We start from the raw sequence: 12,500 nt of genomic DNA on the forward strand, positions 1-12,500 counted from the left end.
TAATGTGTTTCTTCTGAAGGTAAATCCCTGACTCCCACGACACTCCCATCTCAAAACAGCACAACCCCTTCCACACCCTCCAGTGTTTCCTCGCAGTCCCCCATGGCCATTCCAGTCACTATGATCTCCTTCACTCCAGCAAATATTAGCCTTGCCACTGTCTCCAGTGCCCCTGCAACCCCACCCTCTTCTTCCTCTTCCTCCTCATTATCCACCGCCCCAGCATTGAAAAAACAGCGCCCTCTGCTGCCAAGAGAGACTGCTGCGCCTGCGGCGCAGAATCCCAATGCAGTGTGGAATTCCACTGTCAAGCTCCAGAGCCCCTCGCAGAAGTTGACCGCGCGTCAGCAACAGAGCCAGCAGCCTGTAGCGCCCCCACAAATTCAAGCGTCGTCGCCCAGACAAGGCCAGACTCAAGTGTCCGACAACAGCTTAGTGTCTTCGCCTTCAGCCTCTTCACAAAGCACACGTTATCAGACCAGACAGGCCATTAAAGGTACAAAACATCCTAAATTTAATACGGCCCAAATCAAATTGATTGCCCCAAATGCAACCTTTTCTTATTCCCCACAGCTGTCCATGTGAAGGACACATCATTGACTACAACAGCAGTCACCCTGGTGTCAAGTAGTGCCGCCTTAGCAACATCATCTTCATCGACATTGGTCGAAAGCGAGCAATATATCTCGACAGCCTCAGCAGATGTTGCAGCGGATATTGCAAAGTACACAAACAAAGTAAGCAATATTACACGGTTTCCGTGGGGCATTAAAAAGCATTAAGCCATTACATGGTTTTTGCGAAAATTAAAGCCTTAAATGACATTAAAGTCATTAAATGCAACGTCCAAAGGCATTAAAAAAATGTAATACATTTGTAGGACTTGGCCGATTACACATGCCTTCAAGCACTTTTCCCCTCACCTGTTTTCTGTTGGTGATTAAGACCATTTAAGTTGAGTGTGAGCCACCATTCTTGGTCGAGACTTTGTTTGGAACGGATATTCTTCATGTGGAGGCTGTTTCCTCCTGTCGCGAGTTTTGCTTTATTATGATAGATGCTAAGGGTGCATTTAGCTGCTGTGCAACAATTTTTTTGGAGGATTTTCGAGATAAAGGGAAGGTGAGACCCCGGCCGGTAGTTTACCATGAGTTCAGAATCGAGGTTAAGTCTTTTGAACGGAGGGTAAATAACCACTGTTTTGAATGCGAGGGAAACAGTACCAGAGGAAAGTGATGGGATAAAAATATATATACAAGAGCCAGAAGGAGAGGTAGCGGTGTGACAGACCTCAAATGATTTATATTAGTTTTTTAGGTAAGGGCTCAGGTTAAGGTTTTCATTGGATATTAGCGCAGCCCCTCCACACCTTTTTAGGGAATGGGCAATATGTGTACTCATATACTTGGGATGAGATGCTTCGTTAAGTAGAAACATTTAATCTGTTTTAGCAAAGTCTCACTGAGACCAATGACGATAAGATTGTTGTCCCTCATGACCTCATTAACTAATGGCTCTTTGGGAGGCAATGATCAGATGTTCCAAAATCCCATATTATAGGTAGTGGGCTGTTTTGAGACATTTTTGTTAATGTTATTTGTAGTACTGATTTTAATAACGTTACGTCTATTTCTTGTGGTGCGCATTAAATAATTTTAATCACATCTAGAAATTGATATGGTGGGGATCTTGAGATTATTTGCTTGGTGCTGCGAAAATATTTAACACTTAATAATTTTCCACCTATATAGAATGCATGTCTACCTCTGGCACAGTCCCTGCAGCAAAAACATTATGTGAGTCATTTTTAATTTTATGAGAAATGCTGTGTCCAGGAAATTTCAAGCCTGGCGCTGGTTAGGTCTGGCTTAACTGACTCCTCACCCAGGCTGACAGGCACTGTAATTGCCTGTGTCAGAGCTTGCTCTAGTTTAGTCAAGTGTGACTCAACCCGTAATCTGCGTTTTTAGATAGTGATGTCACCCTTTTGGTTAGGGTGAAGACCGTCCCTCTTCAGCAAGCCCGGTTTGCCCCAAAAAGTGTCCCAATTATCAATTAACGTTTATCCCTGTTCTCTACAAATACTAGCCAGCCACTTGTTAAGTGAGACTAATCTGCTCTACCTTTCATCATTGCCTCTCGTAGGTAGGGGGCCCAAGACAAGTACTCGATGCCAAGACATTTTTCTAGTAAGATTAAAGTTAAAAAAGTTAAAGTACCCATGATTGATTGATGGTTTGGCGAAACTATTCTCTGAATTTGACCCATCACCCTTGATCACCCCTTGGGAGGTGAGGGGAGCAGTGGCGGTGGCCACACCTGAGAATAATTTTTGGTGATTTAACCCCTAATTACAACCATTGATGCTGAGTGCCAAGCAGGGAGGCAATGGGTCCCATTTTTATAGTCTTTGGTATGACTCGGCCGGGGTTTGAACTCACGACCTACCAATCTCAGGGCAGAAACTCTAACCACTATGCACTTACAAGTCCTTGCTATGTTCCTCTTTGTAAACTCTGACTGTCTCATCGAAGTGTCATTGGAGCCGAAGTGTACAACTATGTTCTTGTAGCTAGTGGTGCTATTAGCCTGTCGTACGTGTTTATTAGGCCTGTTGCAAGTAATTTCCCTAACATTAGCTTCACCGTTGTAATTATGGCTGGTTTACTAAAATGTTCGTTCTGGGTGATAGATTTCCCTATGGCTAAGGTGTGGTGTCCGGCAGACTCGGGTGTACGACTAGCTTAAGGGCTAAATCTATTATGCGTCTCAACCGATTCACCGAAGCTTGTAGGCCGCTTAGGGCTGCCACAAACTGGGCTAGTCAGCTCTTTACAGCTAACGCTAGCAAAGCCTAAAGTTACGAAATAACTCTGCTCTAACTGGCGGACAAAGCCCTCAAGTAGAGCCGACCTATTCATGAGTAAGGTGCACAAAGAACAGGAAGCCATAGTCACTTTGTTTTTTTCACAGAGCGCAGTGGCTTTGGATCGGGACTAGCTTAGTTTTGCTAGCTTAGCAACTACCAACCTGAAAGTGAGGCGGTGAAGCAGAGAATGGATGCCTTGTAAGTTTGATAAGACTACTAAATGTGTCGGCAAAGGATTTAACAAATGTCTAAAACAATTAGAAACACACAGATAGAAAGATAACACCTAGCTTTAAAATGCAACAGCAAGAACAAGTAGCAGCAGCGGGGCAACCGGACTCTGTTGTTTCTTTCACTGAGTCGAGTGCTTGCTGCCTTCGGCGCACAGTAGCTTCGAACCGGTACTAGCTTAGTTTCGCTAGCTTAGCAGTTAGCAAGTTAAAAGTTTGGCGGTGAAACAGAGAGTGGGTGCTTTATAAGTTTGTAAGACTACTGAATATGTTGGGGAAGAAATAAACAAAGTTGTAAAACACAAGAAAGAAAGATTAAAAAAATGTTAATTTCCCCTTGGGGATTAATAAAGTATTTCTGATTCTGAAAGCACTTAGCTTTTTGAGCGGCGACGAGCAGCGAGAGCAAACATACTTCCGGACGAGTGATTTTGTTTTGTCTTTTCCAGATAATGGATGCAATCAAAGGTACAGTGACTGAAATCTACAGTGACCTTTCAAAGAGCTCTTCTGGAAACACTGTGACTGAGGTAAGTGTTTGCACAATCTTGCACAGTTTGTTTGAGTACATGCATTTGCTTAGTTAAATCTATTCTGGTTTTCAGATGAGACGACTGAGAATTGAAATTGAAAAATTACAATGGCTACATCAGCAGGAGTTGGCAGAGATGAAACACAATCTTGGTATGCATTTTATGAATCAACACCAACATTGACATTGTCTATGTATGTAACAGCAGATTCATTATGTTTAATAGTCTTCACTGATCTCCACTATTGATGCAACGGTACTGGATGCAACATTTGATGCAACATTTTAAAGGAGCAGCTACTTTATTCAAATGCACTTTGCCAGAGAGAGTGTCTCGCTTTTGCAGGCAACTCGTGTTAGGTGGGGGAAAACTCGAAAACTCGCAGCCACAGAATGTCTTTATGTGACTGAAGTATTGGACCAGACTGGGGGAATAAATTTACCTATAAAGTTCCATTTATCAATCCATTTTTCACGGCTTGTTCCTTTCAGTGCCGAAGGGGGGGCGAGCCTTTTCTAGCCGCACTCGGGCGGAAGGCAGGGCACACCCTTGACAAGTCACCTCCTCATTGCAGGGCCAACACCATCCATCCATCCATTTTCTACCGCTTATTCCCTTTCGGGGTCGCGGGGGGCGCTGGCGCCTATCTCAGCTACAACGGGCGGAAGGCGGGGTACACCCTGGACAAGTCGCCACCTCATTGCAGGGCCAACACAGATAGACAGCCATTCACACAAAGTTATTTGGAAATCACATGTTTTGTTTGTGATTCTTTAATTGAACTCCTCTGACATACAGCATGCAGTAAGTACAAAAAAAACCTACAGATACTTTTTATTCAAATAATTTTTGAGTTTGTGGATGAAAACGTTTTGTTTTTTCCCAAAAATGACCATTTTTAACTCCCTCAAATTTGAACTTCAATTTCATGAATTTTCATTAAATATAAAATATTTAAATTTTAAAAATGTCCTTAATTTGGGTCACTGCTTACAACATTTGCCAGTCTAATGTAATGTATAAATGTAATTAAGGAATAACATGCAATTTACCATTTGAAAGTGTTTAATAACTGTTGACTTGAAAGAAAAGTCTTACAGTATTCAATGTAAACAAGTTCAATGTAAACTAGTTTGATACCCCTGGTTTAAATGGATATATTTAAAAAAATGTACACGCATACCCAAGGTCCGGTATCGGTGGTATCAATATTTCAGTATTAACCCGCACATCACTTCCGTCGATGTCACGGTGAAGACAGTGTTCGTACACCTTTTCCATGTCCAAATTCAAGCACTTTTTAAGGACTTTCAAGATCAATTTTCCAGTTTTTCCAGTACCCTTCAAAAGGCGAAAACCAGTGTGAATCAATCCTTCAAGGCTTGTTGTTTGAGGTCACCAAATGCTGTCTGTAGGAAAAATACGGAAAATCTGCTAAAACCTAAACCTAACATTGAACCGGCAGTTATCATTAAGTGAATGGGGCATACAAAGTGAAGCAGTGTTTCTGTAGACTATTCAATATCATTGGTGTTTGCAAATGTGTCTCCATTTGTGTTGTTTTTCCAATTTCTTGTTCTTTTCCTTACTTACAGCACTCAATGACATTGAACAGCGCAGATTGATTCACACCGTATTTGTGCTTGTAAACTGCATAATGTGATATAAATACACACTCCCTCAAAATGTCAATTTCACTCATTTATTAACAAAACTGTTCCACATTAATAAATTAAAGGAAAATATTTTGTTTGTTTCACAACACCTCAGTCACCTTTCATTAAGCATCTCTAGCCTTATAATTGTGGTTATGACAACAAATCGATTTTTAGTTTAGGGAAGTTCTTAAACATTATCATTTATCATTGACAAACGCTCACTTTTTTCCTTTCATTGCTTGTAATAATAACTGTCCGTAATTAACATGTAATCTAGCGCTGATCTCACAGTTGAGGTGTAGCATGTACCAGAAGGTTAGAAAACAAAACTTTAGCTAACGTTAGTCATCTCGTAGGGCTAGAACTTTCCGTGGCTCACCTTTCATATGACTCGAGAGAGCCGACTTTCCTATTGCGAAAAGCTGGATTTCCTTTAAGAATACTTTGTAGCAATTTACACGTGGATTTGGTCCGTGTTTTATCCAAAGTTTGTATTTGTCATTTTCCATCCAATGTTCATTAAAAACAACAACCTCCCGGCATGCTGGACTGATGCACCACTGTCCTCTTGGGGTGGACACAGAGTCGCATGACAACAACCTAATGTAAGGGCTCATGCAAAGCCAACAGATCAAGCGTGTAGCATTCATTTTTAAGGAAACTTATTATATCTTTTTTCCATTTTACAAACCCCGTTTCCATATGAGTTGGGAAATTGTGTTAGATGTAAATATAAACGAAATACAATGATTTGGAAATCCTCTTCAACCCATATTTAATTGAATGCACTACAAAGACAAGATATTTGATTTTCAAACTCATAAACGTTATTGTTTTTGCAAATAATAATAATCTTAGAATCTCATGGCTGCAAAACGTGCCAAAGTAGTTGGGAAAGGGCATGTTCACCAATGTGTTACATCACCTTTTCTTTTAACAACACTCAATAAACGTTTGAGAATTGAAGAAACTAATTGTTGAAGCTTTAAAACAGGAATTATTTCCCATTCTTGTTTTATGTAGAGCTTCAGTCGTTCAAAACAGTCCGGGGTCTCCGCTGTTGTATTTTACGCTTCATAATGCGCCACACATTTTCGATGGAAGAATGGTCCGGACTGCAGGCGGGCCAGGAAAGTACCCGCACTATTTTTTTACGAAGCCACGCTGTTGTAACACTTGTCTTGCAGAAATAAGCAAGGGAATCCATGATAACGTTGCTTGTATGACAACATATGTTGCTCCAAAACCTGTATGGACCATTCAGCATTAATGGTGCTTTCACAGATGTGTAAGTTACCCATGCCTTGGGCACTAATACACCCCCATACCATCACAGATGCCGGCTTTTGAACTATGCGCCTATAACAATCCAAATGGTTATTTTCCTCTTTGTTCTGGAGGACACCACGTCCTCTGTTTTCAAATATAATTTGAAATCTGGACTCGTCAGACCACAGAACACTTTTCCACTTTGCATCAGTCCATCTTAGGTGAGCTCAGGCCCAGCCAAGCCGGCGGCGTTTCAGGATATTGTTGATAAATGGGTTTGGCTTTGCATAGTAGAGCTTTAACTTGCACTTACAGATGTAGCGACCAACTGTAGTTACTGACAGTGGTTTTATGAAGTGTTCCTAAGCTCACGTGGTGATATCCTTTACACACTGATGTCGGTTTTTGATGCAGTACCGCCTGAGGGATCAAAAGTCCGGAATATCATTGCTTACGTGCAGTGATTTCTCCAGATTCTCTGCACGTTTTGATGATTTTGCGGACCGTGGATGGTAAAATCCCTAAATTCCTTGCAATAGCTCGTTGAGAAATGTTGTTCTAAAACTGTTTGACAATTTGCTTACAAAGTGGTGACCCTCACCCCATCATTGTTTGTGAATTACTTAGCATTTCATGGAAGCTGCTTTTATACTCAATCATGGCACCCACCTGTTCCCAATTAGCCTGCACACCTGTGGGATGTTCCATATAAGTGTTTGATGAGCATTCCTCAAGTTTATCAGTATTTATTGCCACCTTTCCCAACTTCTTTGTCATGTGTTGCTGGCATCAAATTCTAAAGTTAATGATTATTTGCAGCAACAAAAAAACTTTTATCAGATTGAACATCAAATATGTTGTCTTTGTAGCATATTCAACTGAATATGGGTTGAAAATGATTTGCAAATCATTGTATTCCGATTATATTTACATCTAACACAATTTCCCAACTCATATGGAAACGGGATTTGTATAATTAGCCTACTGAGTCAGATTGCCTAGAAATATGATGAGCATTTACAAGCACTTCACCCAAAATTCAAACATTTTTCTAACCTTGAAATCACAACATTAAAATCCAAGCATTTTTAAGGTTTTCAAACACCTGTACAAAACCTGAAACAAGTTTGATACCTCTGGTTTAAATTAATAAATTTTTTACAATTTTACACACTTAGTTGTGATTTCCCTCTCTGCATGAAAGTTTAAAATTAGCATATATTAATTCAGTATGAAGAAGAATGTTTTAATGTAGACACATAGAATCATCATACTGCTGTGATTATATGCATCAAGTGTTCATTCAAGGCCAAGGCAAAATATCGTAATATATATCGTATATCGCGATATGGCCTAAAAATATTGCGATATTAAAAAAAGGCAATATCGTCCAGCCCTAGCTGATAGTATATATTTGTATAATGAATTGATTACCGAGGACCCCGACTTAAACAAAGTTGAAAAACTTATTCTATTTGTGTGTTACCATTTAGTGGTTAATTGTACGGAATATGTACTGTACTGTGCAATTAAAGGCCTACTGAAACCCACTACTACTGACCACGCAGTCTGATAGTTTATATATCAATGATGAAATATTAACATTGCAACACATGCCAATACGGCCTTTTTAGTTTACTAAATTGCAATTTTAAATTTCCTGCGGAGTTTCTTGTTGAAAACGTCGCGGAATGATGACTCGTATGATGACGTGTGTTTGTGATGTTTCGGGTTGGAGGGGACGTACTAGCTCAGCACCAGTTACAGCTAAAAGTTGTCTCTTTTCATCGCGCAATTACACAGTAAATTGGACATCTGTGTTGCTAAATCTTTTGCAATTTGTTCATTTAATAATGGAGACTGTAAAGAACAATGCTGTTGGTGGAAAGCGGTGGATTGCAGCTGTCTTTAGCACCGAGACACAGCCGGTGTTTCTTTGTTTGTTGTGAAGCTTTAACACACAGCGGTCAAGCGAACATGTTTCTCTACGTCAACCAGCATGTTTTTGGATGGGAAAAATGTGATACGTATGTTGTCGGAGACATCAGTGGATTATTCGTCCTCCTGCAGTAGCTGTCAAAAAAGGCAGCTGTGAGCTTGGCTCCTTGGGTTCTCTCTGAGACACTGGCGTGTTCACCGCAGCCATCTGACCTCGAGGTATGTCTTTACAATCTCACTAAAACACTATTAAAACAATAAGCAGATAAGGGATCTTCCAGAATTATCCAAGTAAATGTGTCTAATTACATCTCAAACGCTTACACTGCCGCCGCCTGGAGCCGTCGCTTTTTATTTTATTTATTTATTTTTTCTAGTCCTTCACTATCAATATCCTCAGCCACGAATCTTTCATCCTCGCTCAAATTAATGGGGAAATTTTCGCTTTCTCGGCCCGAATGGCTCTTGCTGCTGGAGGCTCCCATTATAAACAATGTGAGGATGTGAGGAGCCCTCACACGGGGGACGTCATCATTTGCTATTTCCAGTAAAGGCAAGGATTTTTTAATACCGACCAAAAGTTGCAAACTTTGTCGTCGATGTTCTCTACTAAATCCTTTCAGCAAAAACATTTCAGTAGGAATTTAAAGGCCTACTGAAATGAGATTTTCTTATTTAAACGGTGATAGCAGGTCCATTCTCTGTGTCATACTTCATCATTTCGCAATATTGCCATATTTTCGCTGAAAGGATTTAGTAGAGAACATCCACGATAAAGTTCGCAACTGTCGGTGTTAAGAGAAAAGCTCTGCCTCTACCGGAAGTCGCAGACGATGACATGGGGGCTCCTCACATATTCACATTGATTTTAATGGGAGCCTCCAACAAAAAGTGCTATTTGGACCGAGAAAACGACAATTTCCCCATTAATTTGAGCGAGGATGAAAGATTTGTGTTTGAGGATATTGATAGCGACGGACTAGATAAAAAAAAAAAAACGCGATTGCATTGGGACGGATTCCGATGTTTTTAAACACATTTACTAGGATAATTCTGTGAAATCCCTTATTTTTCTATTGTGTTGCTAATGTTTTAGTGAGTTTAATATTACCTGATAGTCGGAGGGGTGTGTCCACGGGTGCGTTGACGCCAATGTCTCAGGGAAGTCGACGGCAGCTTCTTGGACGACACAAGCTCAGCTTTTCTCCGATAAGGAGCGACTTTTTAACCTCAATTTTCTCACCGAAACCTGCTGGTTGACATTTGGTCTGGATTCATGTTCGCTTGACCGCGCTCTGATCCATGGTAAATTTTCACCTCCGGGAATTTTAAACAAGGAATCACCACGTGTTTGTGTGGCTAAAGGCTAAAGCTTCCCAACTCCATCTTTCTACTGTGACTTCTCCAATATTAATTTAATGAATTGCAAAAGATTCAGCAACACAGCTCTCAAAAATACTGTGTAATTATGCTGTTAAAGCAGACGACTTTTAGCTGTGTGTGTGCGTAGCGCTCATATTTCCTAAAAACGCGTAACGTCTTGCGTACACGTCATCATTACACGACGTTTTCAAGACGAAACTCCAGGGAAATCTAAAATTGTAATTTAGTTAACTGAAAAAGCCATATTGGCATGTGTTGCAATGTTAATATTTCATCTTTGATATATAAACTATCAGACTGCGTGGTGGGTAGTAGTGGGTTTCAGTAGGCCTTTAAGTCTCAATCAATCAATTAACATCATTACCGTAGATGTCACGGTGAAGACCACAGCAGACTAACATCTCCTATTTATAAAGGTGTAAAACAATGACAAATGAAGGGTACCTGGTAATGTTACCTTTTCCCAGCGTCCAACATCTATTGGGGAACAAATTAGACATTGTTAGCTCCTGTTAGTCACACGCAAAACACTTGACAGAATAAAGTGCACGAGTTAACAAAACGTTTCAAAAAGTGGAAAACATTACTCATGTAAGCTCAACGAATGTTATGAAGAGAACCGAAATGATATTTATATTTACAAAACAATATTTTACGAACTATATTGGGAAAGCCTGTGGAAAATGTACTTACCACAAGGACGCCAGCAGCGCTCTGACGTCACTGACGTGCATGCGCGCAGGCGCTGTAGTCATGGGCCCACTAGGGGGTGCTATTGTCCCTCACAATACATCTGCAAAACTTAAGACTTAGACCGGTGGTTCTCAACCTTTTTTCAGTTATGTACCCCCTGTGAATTTTTTTTTAATTCAAGTACCCCCTAATCAGAGCAAATCATTTCTTATTGAAAAAAAGAGATAAAAAGTAAAATACAGCACTATGTCATCAGTTTCTGATTTATTAAATTGTATAACAGTGCAAAATATTGCTCATTTGTAGTGGTCTTTCTTGAACTATTTGGAAAAAAAGACATAAAAATAACTAAAAACTTGTTGAAAAATAAACAAAAGTGATTCAATTATAAATAAAGATTTCTACACATAGAAGTAATCATCAACTTAAAGGGCCCTCTTTGGGGATTGTAATAGAGACCCATCTGGATTCATGAACTTAATTCTAAACATTTTTCACAAAAAAATAAATCTTTAACATCAATAGTTATGGAACGTGTCCACAAAAAATTTATCTTTCAACACTGAATATTGCATTGTTGCATTTTTTTCACAGTTTATGAACTTACATTCATATTTTGTTGAAGTATTATTCAATAAATATATTTATAAAGGATTTTTGAATTGGTGCTCTTTTTAGAATATTAAAAAAAAGATTTCACGTACCCCTTGGCATACCTTCAAGTACCCCCAGGGGTACACGTACCCCCATTTGAGAACCACAGACTTAGACAAACTTTAATGATCCACAAGGGAAAATGTTCCACACAGTAGCTCAGTTCCAATGATGGAAAGTGTAAGGATGGAAAGGACAATGCAGGTATAAATAGATTAGATATAGCAATATAAAATACAACATATCTGCAAATATATACAATATATACTTAATATGTGTACAGTATATTATATATACAGATATATTATGTCTATAACATATACGATAGCAGTAAAGAATATGGAGTGATTTTAGGTCCAAAACATATTTTTCTTTCTTCATTATAGACGTGTTTCTTGCTATTTTATGTTGTATATTTTTTATCCATCCATCCATCCATCCATCATCTTCCGCTTATCCGAGGTCGAGTCGCGGGGGCAGCAGCCTAAGCAGGGAAGCCCAGACTTCCCTATCTCCAGCCACTTCGTCTAGCTCTTTCCGGGGGATCCCGAGGCGTTCCCAGGCCAGCCGGGAGACATAGTCTTCCCAACGTGTCCTGGGTCTTCCCCGTGGCCTCCTACCAGCTGGACGTGCCCTAAACACCTCCCTAGGGAGGCGTTTGGGTGGCATCCTGACCAGATGCCCGAACCACCTCATCTGGCTCCTCTCGATGTGGAGGAGCAGCGGCTTTACTTTGAGTTCCTCCCGGATGGCAGAGCTTCTCACCCTATCTCTAAGGGAGAGCCCCGCCACACGGTGGAGGAAACTCATTTCGGCCGCTTGTACCCGTGATCTTGTCCTTTCGGTCATGACCCAAAGCTCATGACCATAGGTGAGGATGGGAACGTAGATCGACCGGTAAATTGAGAGCTTTGCCTTCCGGCTCAGCTCCTTCTTCACCACAACGGATCGATACAACGTCCGCATTACTGAAGACGCCGCACCGATCCGCCTGTCGATCTCACGATCCACTCTTCCCCCACTCGTGAACAAGACTCCTAGGTACTTGAACTCCTCCACTTGGGGCAGGGTCTCCTCCCCAACCCGGAGATGGCACTCCACCCTTTTCCGGGCGAGAACCATGGACTCGGACTTGGAGGCGCTGATTCTCATTCCGGTCGCTTCACACTCGGCTGCGAACCGATCCAGTGAGAGCTGAAGATCCCGGCCAGATGAAGCCATCAGGACTACATCATCTGCAAAAAGCAGAGACCTAATCCCGTGGCCACCAAAC

At 40.8% G+C, this 12,500-nt stretch overlaps 1 protein-coding gene across 10 annotated transcripts in view; it reads left to right on the forward strand.

The window, feature by feature from the left end:
* LOC133535248 (MYND-type zinc finger-containing chromatin reader ZMYND8-like) overlaps positions 1-12,500 on the forward strand; it is a 68,582-nt gene that overhangs the window by 52,695 nt on the left and 3,387 nt on the right. For all 10 annotated transcript variants that reach the window (XM_061874892.1, XM_061874899.1, XM_061874896.1 and 7 more), the window contains 4 exons: positions 20-496; positions 574-737; positions 3,549-3,629; positions 3,705-3,783. In XM_061874892.1, the coding sequence (XP_061730876.1) occupies positions 20-496; positions 574-737; positions 3,549-3,629; positions 3,705-3,783 (801 nt within the window). The remainder of the gene's footprint in view (positions 1-19; positions 497-573; positions 738-3,548; positions 3,630-3,704; positions 3,784-12,500) is intronic.

The sequence above is a fragment of the Nerophis ophidion genome, linkage group LG16 (assembly GCF_033978795.1).
Source record: "Nerophis ophidion isolate RoL-2023_Sa linkage group LG16, RoL_Noph_v1.0, whole genome shotgun sequence".
Classification (NCBI taxonomy): Eukaryota; Metazoa; Chordata; class Actinopteri; order Syngnathiformes; family Syngnathidae; genus Nerophis; species Nerophis ophidion.